Source organism: Carcharhinus amblyrhynchos, chromosome 3 (assembly GCF_965287045.1).
Source record: "Carcharhinus amblyrhynchos chromosome 3, sCarAmb.v2.hapA, whole genome shotgun sequence".
NCBI classification, from domain to species: domain Eukaryota; kingdom Metazoa; phylum Chordata; class Chondrichthyes; order Carcharhiniformes; family Carcharhinidae; genus Carcharhinus; species Carcharhinus amblyrhynchos.
In genome coordinates, this window is record NC_137326.1 from 136,721,642 (window position 1) to 136,737,360 (window position 15,719).

The 15,719-nt window shown below is 46.6% G+C and overlaps 1 protein-coding gene across 1 annotated transcript in view; it reads right to left on the bottom strand.

Annotated features, from left to right (window-relative positions):
- fndc3ba (fibronectin type III domain containing 3Ba) overlaps positions 1-15,719 on the bottom strand; it is a 314,503-nt gene that overhangs the window by 202,727 nt on the left and 96,057 nt on the right. Inside the window, exon 3 of the mRNA XM_080186086.1 lies at positions 7,620-7,695. Within this exon, the coding sequence (XP_080042212.1) occupies positions 7,620-7,695 (76 nt within the window). The remainder of the gene's footprint in view (positions 1-7,619; positions 7,696-15,719) is intronic.

Sequence of the window (15,719 nt, forward strand, 5' to 3'; positions counted from 1 at the left end):
TTACTGTGAAAATCTCCCAGTCACCACACTCCAGCGCCTGTTCAGATACACTGAGGGAGAATTTAGCACGGCCAATGTATCTAACTAGCACGTCTTTCGGACTGTGGGAGGAAACCAGAGCCTCTGGATGAAACCCATGTAGATTTAGGGAGAATGTGCAGACTCTGCACAGACAGTGACTCAAGACAGGAATCAGGCCTGGGTTCCTGGTGCTGTGAGGCAGCAGTGCTAACCACTGTGCCGCCCTATAATGATGACAACGAAACTATCAACTATTGTTCTAAAAGCTCATCTCGTTCACTAATGTCCTTTCGGGAAGGAAATCAGACCAGTCATTATCTGGTCTGGCCTATGTGTGACTCCAGACCCACAGCAATGCGGTCGGTGCCTAACTGCCCCTCTGAGATGGCTGAGCGAGACACTCAGTTAGTTAGGGATTGTTCACAAATGCTGGTCCAGCCAGCAACATTGACAAAGAATAAGCAACAAAAAGTTACCAGAACTGTAGCTCTTATCCTTGGAACTGTTGCCCCAAGAAGGGTCTTTACAGAGGCCAGAATAAAGCCATGAAAGGAAATGAAGTGGATTTTCCATTTCTATTCAACAATGCAGATGCTGGGGAGGGAAAAGGGACAACAAACCCATCCACAGTGTCTTGGAGGGGAAAGTGGTATAAAATAGTCATGTCCCTGGGCTGATATTGGAGATGCTCAGGCACTAGTGCCCACATCCCATGAAAGAACAAAGGACAGAAAAGCAGCCCTTCTGCCTGAGGGAAGGCGAAGCCCTAGTGGTATTATCGCTAATCTATTGAGCCAGAAACTCAGCGAATGTTCGGGGGATCCGGGTTTGAATCCTGCCATGACAGATGGTGAAATTTGAATTCAATAAAAATATATCTGGAATTAAGAGTCTACTGATGACCATGAAACCATTGCTGATTGTCCGAAAAACCCATCTGGTTCACTAATGTCCTTCAGGGAAGGAAATCTGCCGTCCTTAGCTGACCTGGCCTACGTGTGGCTCCCGAGTCACAGCAATGTGGTTGACTCTCGGCTGCCCTTGGGCAAGTAGGGATGGGTAATAAATGCTGGCCCAACCAGCGATGCCCATGTCCCATGAATGGATTAAAAAAAATCCAACCAAAGTCTTTCCCTCTGATTCAACCCAAGGACATGAGCTTTCCCGTCAGGAGCAGTGGCTTTATTTTTGGTTCTGGGAACATTTGCACTCCGAAATTCAGTTTCCTTATCCCGGCGACAGGCTGGGAGGCCAGAGCCTAGGAGTCTGTCACTGGGATAAGGGAGCCAGATTTAGAAACCTAAGCATGCTCGGCTCCCAGCATCTGACCTGAACACATGCCAGTGGAACAGTGAGCAGACGGCACAGCTGCCTTTACAAACACCTCGACTGTTTTATATCTTGAATTGTTCTGGATGGTAATGTTCACCCTGGGGAGGGGAGGGGAGTATTGATCCAAAGTTTGATACTTCTCCAGTTAGCTGGAATCCCAGTGAGAAATCAGCACTGTCACATCTCCTTAGAACCTCCCTCATATCGGACTTCACAATCCCTCCCTAACAAAGACACGTGCAACACCCTGAGACCTCTCTTCATACCTGACATTCCAGCTGCCAGGAATCAGCTCAGCTGCTTTACTCTGATCCTTCTTCAAGGCCACTGATTTTCCAATGCTGAGCTGTCTGGACACAACACACCCCAAAGCTCCTTCTTAATTTAACTCTTGCCCATTTCTTCCCCCATCCTGGCCCACCTGCTGCCACTAACTCACACTCTCAGCCGTCCCAGCATCTCACTCAACAGCCTCGAAAACTCAGCTCATCCAAATCTCTGCTGCCCCAGTACCGCTGCTAATCAAAACTGCCTCCTGGGCAGACAAATGCCTCAATTTTAACATTCTTAACCTTGTTTTCATATCCTTCCGGATGCCCTCACTGAACTCTGTCATCTCCTCCCCCGTCTCACAGTTCTCCCAGATCCTCCAATTCCAGTCTCCTGAGCCTCCCTGGTATTATCATCTCCACTTGGAGCTAATCTGGTGTTGTTAGACTTCTTACTGTGCCCATCATCTCCATCATCAGTGATGCATTCTTTTCAGCTGCCTGGATCCTGAACTCTGGAACCCCCTCTCTAAACCTCTCTCTCTGTACCAAAGTCTTCTCCTTTTAACAGGCTCCTTAAAACCTCCGTCTTTGGTTGCTTATCCCGATATCTCCTTGCTTGGTTTAGAGCCAATCTTTTGTCAGATTATGCACCTGTATGGCAGCTTGGGATGTATTGCTATGCTAATGGCACTATATAAATGCACGTTGTTGCTGTAGGATCATCTCTTGTGCAAACTCTAACTGTACATCAGTGGGAAACCTCGGATCCAGGATTCCTTACAGCTGCTCAGAGAGACCCAGACATTTTCAAATGAATTTAATCTGCCCTATGATATTGAAGGAACAAGAAAAGGAAAGAGACAGGAAGAGAGCAAGGTGCCTTGACCCAGGACAGTAGATGGTCTGTGCTTAGAGGACAGAGAACCAATTGCCAGCAGCAATGGGATCAGGAGCAGAGCACACTGCCCATTGACCCTGCCTCACCAGCCAACTCGGTGACTGATCTAACGCAAGGATCTGATGAACATAAATTAGTAAAGGATACTAGAATGGTTCAGTTCAGAAAGAGGGCCATTCCGCCCATCGCACCCGTGCTGGCTCTTTGAAAGAACTATCTAATTAGTCCGACTCCTTGCTTTCCCCTAAAGTTATTTTGGCTTTCCCAAGTATTGATCCAATTCCTTTTCAGGAAGTCACTAATGAATCCATTCCCGTGGACTTTCCAGACAATGTATCCTATCCTGCTGTGTTTAAAAAAAAATACATTCTCCCCTTTGAATAATTTTATATCTGGTTACAGTTTCTCCTTGTTAACTGGTCATGATTAAAGGTCTGCAAAGGCCTTGTGGCGCAATGGGTACGTCTCTGCTTCTGACTCAGAGGCTTGGGGTTCGAGTCCAGCCCCAGGACTTGATGGCCAAGGAAGGCGCGTTCACAATGCCGCCAAAACGGGTTGAGTGTCAACCTCCAAATCCCTCCAAACACACTCCAATGGCACGTACGGACGGGAGAGACTCCTGGTCAGCCATGTGGTGGATAGAAAGTTGAAGCCACTATCCTCGTGGTCCATATCTCCATTGTAAATGTCTACGTCTCCACAGCAACTCCAGCTCCCTGAATGAACTGTATAACACCACCTCCCCCCCCCACAACACATACAGAAGCTTCAATACTGCAGATGCTGGAGAGCTCAAATAAAAACAGAAAATGCTGGATTAACTCAGCAGGTCAGGCAGCATCTGTGAAGAGAGAAACAAGGGTTAATGGGCGGGATTTTATGGCCTCATTCGTCCTGAAACCATAAAATCCCGCTTGAGGTTAACGGATTTTTCCATGAAGGAAATAGTCATCGACATCAGGAGGCGCAGTGGAGGACATCCCCCACCTTTATCAACGGGGACAATGTAGAAATGTTCCAGAACTTTAGGTTGCTAGGCGTCCAGATCACCAACAACCTGTCCTGGTCCCCCCACGCTGACACTATAGTTAAGAAAACCAACCAACACCTCTACTTTCTCAGAAGACTAAGGAAATTTGGCATGTCCGCTACAACCCTCACCAACTGTCACAGATGCACCATAGAAAGCATTCTTTCTGGTTGTATCACAGCTTGGTATGGGCTCCTGCTCTGCCCAAGATTGCAAGAAAGTGCAAAATATCGTGAATGTAGCCCAATCCATCACACAAACCAGCCTCCCATCCACTGACTCTGTCTACACTTCCCACTGCCTCAACAAAGCAGCCAGCATAATTAAAGACCTCACGCACCCCGGACACTCTCTCTTCCACCTTCTTCCCTCAGGAAAAAGATACAAAAGTCTGAGGTCACGTACCAACCGATTCAAGAACAGCTTCTTCCCTGCTGCTGTCAGACTTTTGAATGGACCTACCTTGCATTAAGTTGATCTTTCACTGCACCCTAGCTATGACTGTAACACTACATTCTGCACTCTCTCATTTCCTTCTCTATGAACGGTATGTTTTGTCTGTATAGCACACAAGGAACAATACTTTTCACTGTATGCTAATACATGTGACAATAATAAATCAAATCAAATATTCCACTGCTCGCCTGCCCCGATTCCTGTGATGGACGGGGCAGTAAAATTCCAGGCCAATGATTCCAGTCGACGTGACCCTTCTACAGAATGGTTCTCAAAATGTTAACTCGGTTTCTCTCCCCGTGGATGCTGCCAGACATGCTGGGGTTATCAGCCCTTTCCGTTTTTATATCACAATAAGTATCCCTGCTATTTCTCTGCTGGAAGGCAGATACTCGTGGTTGCAATTGCTCCATCGCCTCACCCGAATCATTACTATTCCAGCACCAGCTCCGGCAGTGGGATAGAATTAGATCCCAGACGCCGCATCCCACCCTGCCTCTACATCTTACTCAGCAGGTATGATTTGTAAAACCAGTCACCCGCTTGAGGAGGAGGAACTGGAAGCCTGGCTGATTCTTCCTTAGGGTAGCCAAATTGTAGTTAAACAGATTCCTGGAAGATTTCATCACGTCCTGCCACCTGCGAACCCCCCCAACCCCCCCATGTTTCAGCCACTAGTCAGCCAACACTTTTGACGCATTGACCAACTGGAATGCAAAAAGTCTCATTCCCCAATCAGATTGTGCATGAGTCGCAAAAACCCAGCCTGCAGGTGCAGCAGGTGGTCAGGAAGGCGAATGGGATGCTGGCCTTCATAGCGAGGGGGATTGAATATAAAAGTAGGGAGGTCTTGCTGCAGCTGTATAGGGCATTGGTGAGGCCGCAGCTGGAGTACTGTGTGCAGTTTTGGGCGCCGCACCTGCGCAAGGATATTTTGGCCTTGGAGGGAGTGCAGAGGAGGTTTACTAGGCTGATACCGGAGTTGAGGGGGTTGAGCTATGAGGAGAGGCTGAATAAACTAGGCTTGTACTCGTTAGAGTTTAGAAGAATGAGGGGAGATCTCATTGAGACGTATAAGATGATGAATGGGATGGATAGGATAGAGGTGGAAAGACTCTTCCCGCTCAAAAAAGACAGTAGGACTAGGGGGCACAGCCTCAAGATAAAGGGGGGGCGGTTCAGAACGGAGTTGAGGAGGAACTTCTTCACTCAAAGGGTGGTGAATCTCTGGAATTCTCTGCCCGTTGAAGTGGTGGAGGCTGCCTCGCTAAATATTTTTAAGAAGCGGGTTGATGGGTTTTTGATAAGAGAGGGGATTAAGGGTTATGGGGAGAGGGCGGGAAAGTGGAACTGAGCCACGACAGATCAGCCATGATCTTATTGAATGGCGGGGCAGGCTCGAAGGGCCAGATGGCCTACTCCTGCTCCTATTTCTTATGTTCTTATGTTCTTATAATGTCTAACTCTCAGCCAATCAGCCTACCTTCCCCTACCCCTGCCCATTCTCAATATTTTTATATCTGGTAAAGAAAAATGTTCAAAGAAAATTTCAGAATGGCAATCTTTTTTAATTTCCCAATGCTTCTTTTCCAGGGTCACACACAGCAGTAACTTGGAGATTGATTCCAAGTTCCTGGAGACTACAGGCCAATCCTGGAAGGCTGGCAACCTCTACTCGCTCCTCTACAAACAGCGGAGGGTTATTCCTCAATTCCGCACTGTAGCCCACTCCCTGCTCCGAATGTTCTACTTTCAAAGAACAAAGAACAAAAACAGCCCGGGAAACAGCCCGGACCCTTCGGCCCAACGAGCCCCCGCCGCCATTTTAACATTACCAGTCGCCCCCCTCCACCCTCATCTATGCTTATGGCATTCCACATTGAGGGAAACTAATTTAGGGACAATTTATTACCTGCAATCAGCCTAACAGCACATCTTTGGGGTGTGGGAGGAAACCGGAGCACCCGGAGAAAACCCACGCAAGCATGGGGAGAATGCGCAAACTCCCACAGACACCGGCCCAAATCCATGTGTCTGCACAGCAAACAGCGATAGTTTCCAACTCAAATTCTGGCTGTATTTCTGCTTACGTCCCATCATGGGCAAGCAACGCCCCGGGAGAAACCAACAAGTGCTGAATACTGGAATAGTGTGAATTCTATCATTGGAAGACAATAAGTGAGAGGTGTTAATGTTATTATACTTTGCAGTGAATCAGTAACTGGCTAATTATAGCAAATCAGCCTGGGAGAATGAGGGACACAAACAATAATCACTTCAAAGTGATTTTGCTTGTGAATAAATAACACATTTTTGAATCATTGAAAACACCTAAGGAAAGTGCAACATCTTAATCTTTGCGACACTGAAAATAATAATTAGCAGCTATAAATTTGTCAAAGTTACAGAAACTTCTGTAATCGAAGCTTCCCCAGGATAGCTGGAGTGAGTCACTATCACAACAGCCTTGAGCAAGCTCGCAACCATCGTTTTAAGTGGGTTTTATTTTGGGGGTTTCTGCCAGGTGTTGAGCTGCTCTGGTGGATCACATCTGGCCAGCTGTGCTGATGGGGCCTTCCTTTGATTTCCATGCTCCGGTGGAAAGTGCCGGCACGGCGACTGGTACTCCGGTCACACAGACAGCGGCAGGCTATTTGCTTTGTCCAGCCCATCCCGCTAAACGGTCAGGTCACGGCTGACCTGTACCTCCAACACCAATTACCCGGCTTCGCTCCACATTCCTCAACGTCCCAAGCCAACAAAAATCTCTCAATCTCAGCCCTGAAAGCTCCATTTCGCACTAACAGTTTCTTTTGGGATGGGGGAGATGGGACTAGGGAGCCCAAGTCGGAATCAAAGTTGCCACCGTCCTCCCAAAGTGGGACTAGAAATGTGTAGAGAAGGATAGCTGAGGGAGAGGGAACAGCGCTCTGTGACCTTGGATCTTCTCTGGTAGACATGGGAATTAAGGGTAATGGGGAGAAAGCGGGAAAGTGGAACTGATCCACTTCAGATCAGCCATGATCTTATTGAATGGCGGGGCAGGCTCGAAGGGCTAGATGGCCGACTCCTGCTCCTATTTCTTATGTTCTGGCATCTTATTGCCCTCTTTCTGCAACACCAGCTCCTCAGTCATCAAAGTAAATCTAAACTAAAATTATATCAACTATTTGCCTCGATAAATGTAAGAGTTTTTTTTATGTTGGCATTGCTGGCTGGGTCAACACTCGTTGCCCATCCTGAGGGCCCTACCAAGAGTCAACCACATTGCTGTGGCTCTGGAGCCAAACGTAGGCCAGGTGAGTTAAGGACGGCAGATTTCCGTCCTTAAAGGATATTAGTGAACCAGATGGGTTTTTACGACAATGGTCATCATTAGTCTTTCAATTCCAGATTTTTATTGAATTCAAATTTCACCATCTACCATGGTGGGATTTGAACCTGGGGTCTCTGGATTACTAGTCCAGTGACAACACCATTACGCCACCGCTTCCTCGATGGGCTGTGTACACTGGGAAGATAAATGGATCTCTTACACCTGACTATATCCAATTACACACAAAGCTCTGCCTTCACCCTCTTTTGCACTGCTCACAGGGGATTGTCCTACCTTGGATACACTGCAAGGATCCATCTTCTGCTCTGATGGTGAAGGTTTCTCCCGGGTTAACCTGAACTAAAATAACCTACAAAAAAAACACAAGAGTTAGCAGCGGGCAAAGGCAGCAGGACACACACACACACACACACAATAAAAATCTTCTCTTCCACGGCTAGGATTCGGAGAAGCTGAGGCTGGAACTCCAGGATTGAGAATGTGTGGAGCTAGTTGCTTTCTGTGACACCACAGCTAGGCTCAGCACTCATCCCCCCCCAACACCCTCACTTCTCCCTCCGAGTGAGAGAGAGGAGAAAGCAAGGGTCACCCTTCTGTCACCATCCAGTAATGACTCTGACAACTCAGGCAATGGAATCACAGCTGGCAAGATACCATGTTGTGATGAGAGAAGGCTTTGCCTATTCCCTGGGATCTGGGCATCACTGGCAAGTTCAGAATTTATTGCCCGTCTTGAGGTGATGGTGATGAGCTTCCATTCTTGAACAGCTGTGGTCAACATGGAGCTCGATGCAGCTGGTGCTTTGCAAATTCGCTTCAGAGCACCGTTAATGACCGGAGTCACAGACAAACCCAGACCAGATAAGGACAACAGGGCTTCTTTCATAGAATCACAGAATCCTACAGTGCAGAAGGAGGCCATTCGGCCCATCGACCTTGCACCGACCACAATCCCATCCAGACCCCTGACCCCCTAGTCCCACAACTTTTCCAAGATGGCACCGGAGCGAGGCGGCTTCTTGCAAACTGTGCCCAGCATACTTTCTGATTCTATCTTCTACGCTCATTCCAATGCTTTTCACTGTATGTTAATACATGTGACAATAATAAATCAAATCAAATCAAATATTTACCCTGCTGGTGACCCTGACACTAACTGGCAATTTAGCTTAGTCAATCAACCTAACCCACACAACTTTGGACTGTGGGAGGGAACCCATTCAAACACGGGGAGAATGTGCAAACTCCACCCTATTATAGAAAGGATATTATTAAACTAGAAAGAGTGCAGAAAAATTTACCAACAATTTACTTGACTGTTTGAGTTATAAGGAGAGGCTGGATAGACTGGGACATTTTTCTCTGGAGTGTAGGAGACTGAGGGGTGATCTTATAGAGATCTATAAAATAATGAGGGGCACAGATCAGCTAGATAGTCAATATCCTTTCCCAAAGTTAGGGGAATCTAAAACTAGAGGTCATAGGTTTAAGGTGAGAGGGGAGAGATAAAAAAGTGTCCAGAGGGGCAATTTTTTCACACAGAGGGTGGTGAGTGTCTGGAACAAGCTGCCCGGAGTAGCACAATTTTGTCTTTTCAAAAGTATTAGACAGTTACATGGGTAAGATGGGTATAGAGGGATGTGGACCAAATGCGGGCAATTGGGATTTGCTTAGGGGCTTAAAAAATAGGGCAGCATGGACAAGTTAGGCCAAAGGGCCTGTTTCCATTCTGTAAACCTCTATGACTCTATAGTGACAGCGACCAGAGGCCAGAATCAAACCAGTGTCCCTGGAGCTGTGAGTCAACAGTGTTAGCCACTGTGCCACTCAAGAACATTTGTGAATCAGTTGGGTTTTTAAAAACAAACCAATAACATTGTGCTCATTTTATACTGAGACCGACTTGTTGTGGTACGCCTGTGAGTGTGAGTGGCGATGTTTTCTTTACACCCAACACGCAGAGGAAAATGATGCAATCTATCACATCCCAGGCTCGTTTGATACGTGGGTGACAATCCCATGGCCACTAACTCTCGTCAGGGGCCCATAACGGGACTCGTGTCGCGGCACCTCCGAGGGGGATCTTGCCCACCGGTGACCCCCGAACACCCCTCCTACCCCACCCACCGGCGTGACATCAAGCTGGTGGGAATCACTACTGGCTCCAAAATCAGGAGCTAGAACCAGTCACGATGACCACACCAGGAGCTCGGAGGAGAGTAAGAGTAATAGAATAATAATAATCATAGAACCCTACAGTGCAGAAAGAAGCCCTTCGGCCCATCAAGTCTGCACCAAACACAATCCCACCCAGGTCCTACCCCCATATCCCTACAGCTGTGCAGTACCCTCTGACACCCAGGCAGTGCCAACCTGGCATCATTAGAGAATCCCATTGGTTTTTACTATTTATGGGGGGGAAGTGGGGGGGGGACAGTGATGGTGGTGGGGACCAAGAAAGAGAAGGGGAGGGGGGCATGTCTGCATTGGGATGGAGCTCTGATGCCCCATTGCCAGTGATGATGGGGGGGAGGGCACCCAATCTCTGTCAGTCTGGACTTGGCGGCACATTTAACCCCCACCCCTCAGGGATGACGGTGCAAAACACGCCCCCTCCCCCCCCCCAATCTACATTTACAATCTAGATCAATGGTTTGGATGAAGGGACAGAGATACATTTGCTATAATAATACAAAAGATAGGAAGTAAAGAAAGCAAGTTAGGAGGGCAACAAAGGCCAGAATTATACCACCTCGCCCTCCACAGAACCGGGCCGAGCGAGGGTCCGACATGGAAATTTCCTTTCAACTCGGGTGAGAATTTCTGGTCTGGCGTACAATTTTTTTTAAGAAGAATGTTTAAAATTTCAGATTTTTTTTCGACAAAGTGTCAGAAGGTGTGGAGAGACAACCTGCCCGTGTCTCTGGAGAGAAACACGCTGGTTTTCAGTCAGAACCTGACACTGGGGGGGAGGGGGGGGGAGTTTTCCAGCCACGCCTGCCCCAAAACCAGAAAATCCCGTCCCAGGTCAATGGACCTTTGCATGGTACACTCCTACCGACCCCCCCCCTACGGTTCCCATGGCTACAGGACGGGAAGACTCCCCCACCTTTGCCATTCTCTTGGAAAATTCCACCCTTAGTCTCGGTTTGTTCTGAGAAAGTTCCCAACCTAGACACAAGTTCACCCATTCGATAAGACCACCACCAACTTCTTAACTCCTTGGTAAAGGTCCTTGTGTATTCCTGAGTTAAGGAATCGCCGGGTGTGGGGCTGCTGCCTTGATATTTATCGATTAAACACAAGGAGAAGAAAACTACAACTACACTGTTTAAAACATTCAGTGCAACGATTGAATTCCAGATTAGGAGCTAAATAACTGAAGCACTACATGCCTGTAATCAATACGATAAATAAACAGTTGCAATCATTGAATCATAGAACTCTGCAGTCCAGAAAGAGGCCCTTCGGCCCATCGAGTCTGCACCAAACACAATCCCACACAGGCCCTACCCCCATATCCCTACATATTATACCCACTAATCCCTCTAACCTACACATCTCAGGACACTAAGGGGCAATTTTTTTTTCAGGGTGGCCAATGAACCTAACCCACACATCTTTGGACTGTAGGAAGAATTCATTAACATCTTCATTCATTCATTCATTATCTTCATTCACAGTTTGCAGCAGATAACAGAATTGCAGAGTCACTAATTTCTCCCAAATCTGAATCAAACTAGTCACTAAATTTCAGCATTAATGCATTGGCCTCCTCCTTCTGCCCCCTCCCCTCTCCACCCTCCCCAGATAAGGAAAGGCTGCTTTTGGGAGCTTGCTGTGCGTAAACACACTGCCACATTTCCGACACTTCGAATGCCCTTCAGTGGCCAAGAAGAGAATTGTATTGACGATAGAAATCACTCCAAGAATTACAGGTCTCTACTTCTATCAGCAGTCACAGAAGTTAAGGAGCTTTCAATGTAAAAAAAATAAAAAAGTAAAATTCACTAATTAGTCACAAGTAAGGCTGACATTAACGCTGCAATGAAGTCACGATGAAATTCCCCTAGTCACGACACACTGGCAGGTCAATGCATCTAATCAGCACAACTTTCAGACTGTGGGGGGAAACCAGAGCACCGGGAGGAAACCCACATAGACATGGGGAGAATGTGCAAACTCCACACAGACAGTGACCCAAGCTGGGAATTGAACCCAGGTCCCTGGCACTGTGAGGCGGCAGTGCTAACCACCGTGTCACTCAGGGTAAGGAGCTGTTACATCGAGCATGAGGCATCATGTTGTTGTTATGATATTAAAGAACCTTCCATCTTTCTTGAGGATTCCCTTTAACCTGACATTCACACACTCAGAAGGAAATAGTTCCAGCTTCACTCCTGCGTTTCAACTCCATCTTCCTCGGGATGTCCCAACGTGCTTTCCAGCCAATGACATAGTATTTTGAAGTGTGATCAAGCTCAATGTAGGAAACGAGGTGGCCATTTAGTGCACAGCAAGCTCCCACAAACATCAAAGCAATTATGACCAGGTCACCTGTTTCCAGATGTTCATTTCACATCCCATATCGTTCAACCGCATGATCAGAGCTCTCGGTGCAGTGAGGATTGGTCAGATTACAGAACATCGGGAAGAATGGGTCCTTTTCAGGTCAGCAACTGGTGGAGTGTGACAGGGATCAGTGCGGGGGCCTCACTATTTACAATCTAGATCAATGGTTTGGATGAAGGGACAGAGCTGCATTTGCTATAATAATACAAAGATAGGATGTAAAGAAAGCAAGTTAGGAGGGCAACGAAGGCCAGAGTTATACCACCTCGCCCTCCACAGAATCGGGGCGAGCGAGAGTCCGACATGGAAATTTCCTTTCAACTCGGGCAGGAATTTCTGGTCTTGCATACAATCTTTCTTAAGGAGAACGTTTAGAAAATTTCAGATTTTATTTTCTGCAGGCAAGCAGAGTGTTTGGAAAACATTTGGGTCTAGGTTGTAAAAGCAAGCCAGTTGCTCATTTCAGCGAGGAATTTGTCACTTTCACAGAGCAAATGGGCCTTTGCTTATATCACAAAAAAACCCCAGGGAGGTTGATTGACAGAGTTGTGTGATAATGAGCAAGGCTGTGTCTGTGTAGAGGGAAGGGTTTTTTTTTCAGTTTGCTCTTGCCACTCTGCAGAGGTCAGAGATAGAGGCAGGTGGTCCCTGAGAACTCTCTCTCTCTCCACCATTCATAGCAAGTATATTTACGATTGCTCACTGTATTTAAAGTAGGTTTCAAAGTCTCTCAAGAGAACTGTTGCTTATTTGGGACTGAAAATATTGACAAGCTAAAAGTAAAGTTGCTTCCTTTCATTTTAAAGTATTGTTCAACTGTTACTCATTAAGCTGCTTCATTTGTTAGAGTTATATTTAACCTGTATTATTAAATAAAATATGTTTCCTATAAAATTCTCTAACTTGTCAGTGGAATCATTCCTACAAGGACATATCCTTTCCTCATATTTATATCGAGATAATAAAATTATTCGGGTCTAGTCTGGCTTCTGAATGTAGTTTGGGATTCTGGTCCAGGGCTCTAAAGATGGCACAAAGATATGGAGGAAAGTAAGTTACCAAGAGGAGGTAAAGAGTTTACATAGGTATATTGACAGATTCAGAGAGTGGGCATAAGTTTGGCAGATGCAGTATAAATGGGGTAAATGTGAACTTGTCCACTTTGACAGGAAGAATAAAAACAGTTTCCTATTTAAATAGAAAGAGATTGCCAAATTCAGTGGTACAGAGGGATCTGGGTGCCCTGGTACATGAATCACAAAAGCTTAATATACAGATATGTACTGTGCAGTTATTGGGAAGGCAAATGGAGTGTTGGTGTTTATTGCAATCGGAATGGAATAAAGAAGTAAGGAGGTCTTACTGCAACCATACAAGGCCTTGGCGAGACTACACCTGGTATGTTGGAAGCAGTTTTAATTCTTATTTGAAAAATAATAGAATTGCTTTGGAGCAGTTCAGAGAAGATTGACTTGACTCAATCCTGGGATTAAGGGCTTGGTCTATGAAGGGAGGTTGAACAGGTTGGGCCAGTACTCATCGGAGTTTAGAAGAATGAGAGATCTTATTGGGGGGTGCTGGGGGGGGAGGGGGGGTTGTTTCCTCTTGTGGTGAAGACTAGAACAAAAGGTTAAGAAAACGAAGTTTCCCTTGTGAGGTGCTGATGAGATTTCTTTTTCTCTTAGAGGGCCATTAGTCTGGAATTCTCTTCCTCAGAGACCAGTGGAGGCTGGGCCATTGAATTTCTTCAAGGCTGAATTCAATGTTTGCTACAGATGGGGGAATCGAGGGTTATGGGTGGGACAGACAGGAAGGTCGCAACCAGATCAGCCACGATTTTATCCGACAGCAGAACAGGGCCAAAGGGCTGAACGGCGGACTCTAAGTGCTATGTTCCCACGTTCTCTCTGTCTGAGGAAGAATGTCTCAGGTCTCAGAGGGTGCTGAGCACTGGCACAGAAAGGCAGTGGGTGGAATGAGAGCTCTTTAACCCTCCTATGTTGCAGAAACAAATTTAATTGAATATTCTGGCTTGAGCGAGCTGTCTCCCACACAAAGTCAACGAGCTAAATGTCCATTCGACAAAGGCCAACAATGCCAAGTGTCTAATAACATTTGGTTGCTAGGACACCAGCCAGCTGCTGTCTGCCCACTATTTATGGAGAGGTAACTTCAGTTCACTCGTTGAGCCGAGGGTGATTCCGTTCCGTTCTTATCTCGAGAATCATAGTTAGCGAATCGCTTGCAATGGTCTCTCTTCCTGGTCCCGCATCGTCACCCCTGGTGTCCCCCGAGGATCGAACCCTGACCCCCTCCTACGCGCTGGTTCTCGATGACGTGGTCAGTTTTCACAAGTACAATGCCCAGTGCCCTCTCACCCCCATCTCACTCAATGCCTACACTCTCAAAATTATCACAGTGTTTATCAAACATCCAACTCTGGCTAAAAGAAATTCCCCAAACCAAATATCAGGAAGTCTAAAGCCATTATCTTCACCCTTCATCCTCAATCTCCCAACCCTGACTGAGATTAAAGCAATCCATTCACAACTTTGATATCACATTTGACCATCCGAAGGGTAGATAGTCTCAAAAACCTATCTACCCGTGACTTAAATATATTCAGCGAGGCAGCCTCCACCAAATCAACGGGCAGAGAATTCCAGAGATTCACCACCCTTTGAGTGAAGAAGTTCCTCCTCAACTCCGATCTAAACTGCCCCCCCCACCCCCCACCACTTATTTTGAGGCTGTGCCCTCTAGTTCTGGTTTCCTTTCTAAGCGGGAAGAGTCTCTCTACCTCTACCCTATCTAGCCCCTTCATTATCTTAAACGTCTCTATAAGATCCCCCCTCAGCCTTCTAAACTCCAACGAGTACAGACTCAGTCTATTCAATCTCTTCTCATAGGCCAACCCCCTCATCTCCGGTATCAGCCTGGTGAACCTTCTCTGCACTCCCTCCAAGGCCAATATATCCTTCCGCAAGTGCGGCAACCAAAACTGCACACAGTACTCCAGCTGCGGCCTCACCAGTGCCCTGTACAGTTGCAGCAAGACCTCCCTGCTTTTATATTCTATCCCCCTCGCTATAAAGGCCAGCATCCCATTCGCCTTCTTGATCACCTGCTGCACCTGCAGACTGGGTTTTTGCGACTCGTGCACAAGGACCCCCAGGTCCCTCTGCACCGTAGCATGCTGCAGCTTTTCGCCTTTTAAATAATAATCCCTCCTACTACTATTTCTACCAAAGTGGTAGGTAACTTATACAAGGTTAGAGCAGTTTTATAAATGGAGCTTCTTATTGTTGTTGAAGGGGCGAGTGTGACATCTCTGCAGAGGTGGGAATCGTGCTGGAAGACAACTTACACAGAATGGACAGCGCGGAAAAAGGCCATTCAGACCAACCTGTCCATTCAAGTGTTTACGCTTCACGTGAGCCTCCAAGTTCCCATCTACTTCTCACCAATATGTTGTACATCGGAGGATAGAATGGGGAGCTTTATTTACAGATGTGTGTCTTACGTAGCTGCTTATTCTCTGCTCATTTCCCGTCACCTCCCACGAATACATTAACACAGAGCTTCAATAAGCTAATAAGAAGTAACATTAATATGTATCACTATCAGCCTTTCTTTCTATTTCTTTCTCCCTCAAGGACTGATCCAGCCTCCCCTTAATTATAGCTACAATATTCACCTTAGCCAGCTCCATTTTCTTTGGACCTCGATGGATTGGAACCTGCGACTATTTAGAAAATATCCCTTTTTTTTCCATGTTTTTGTGCCAAAGTTTATAATCTC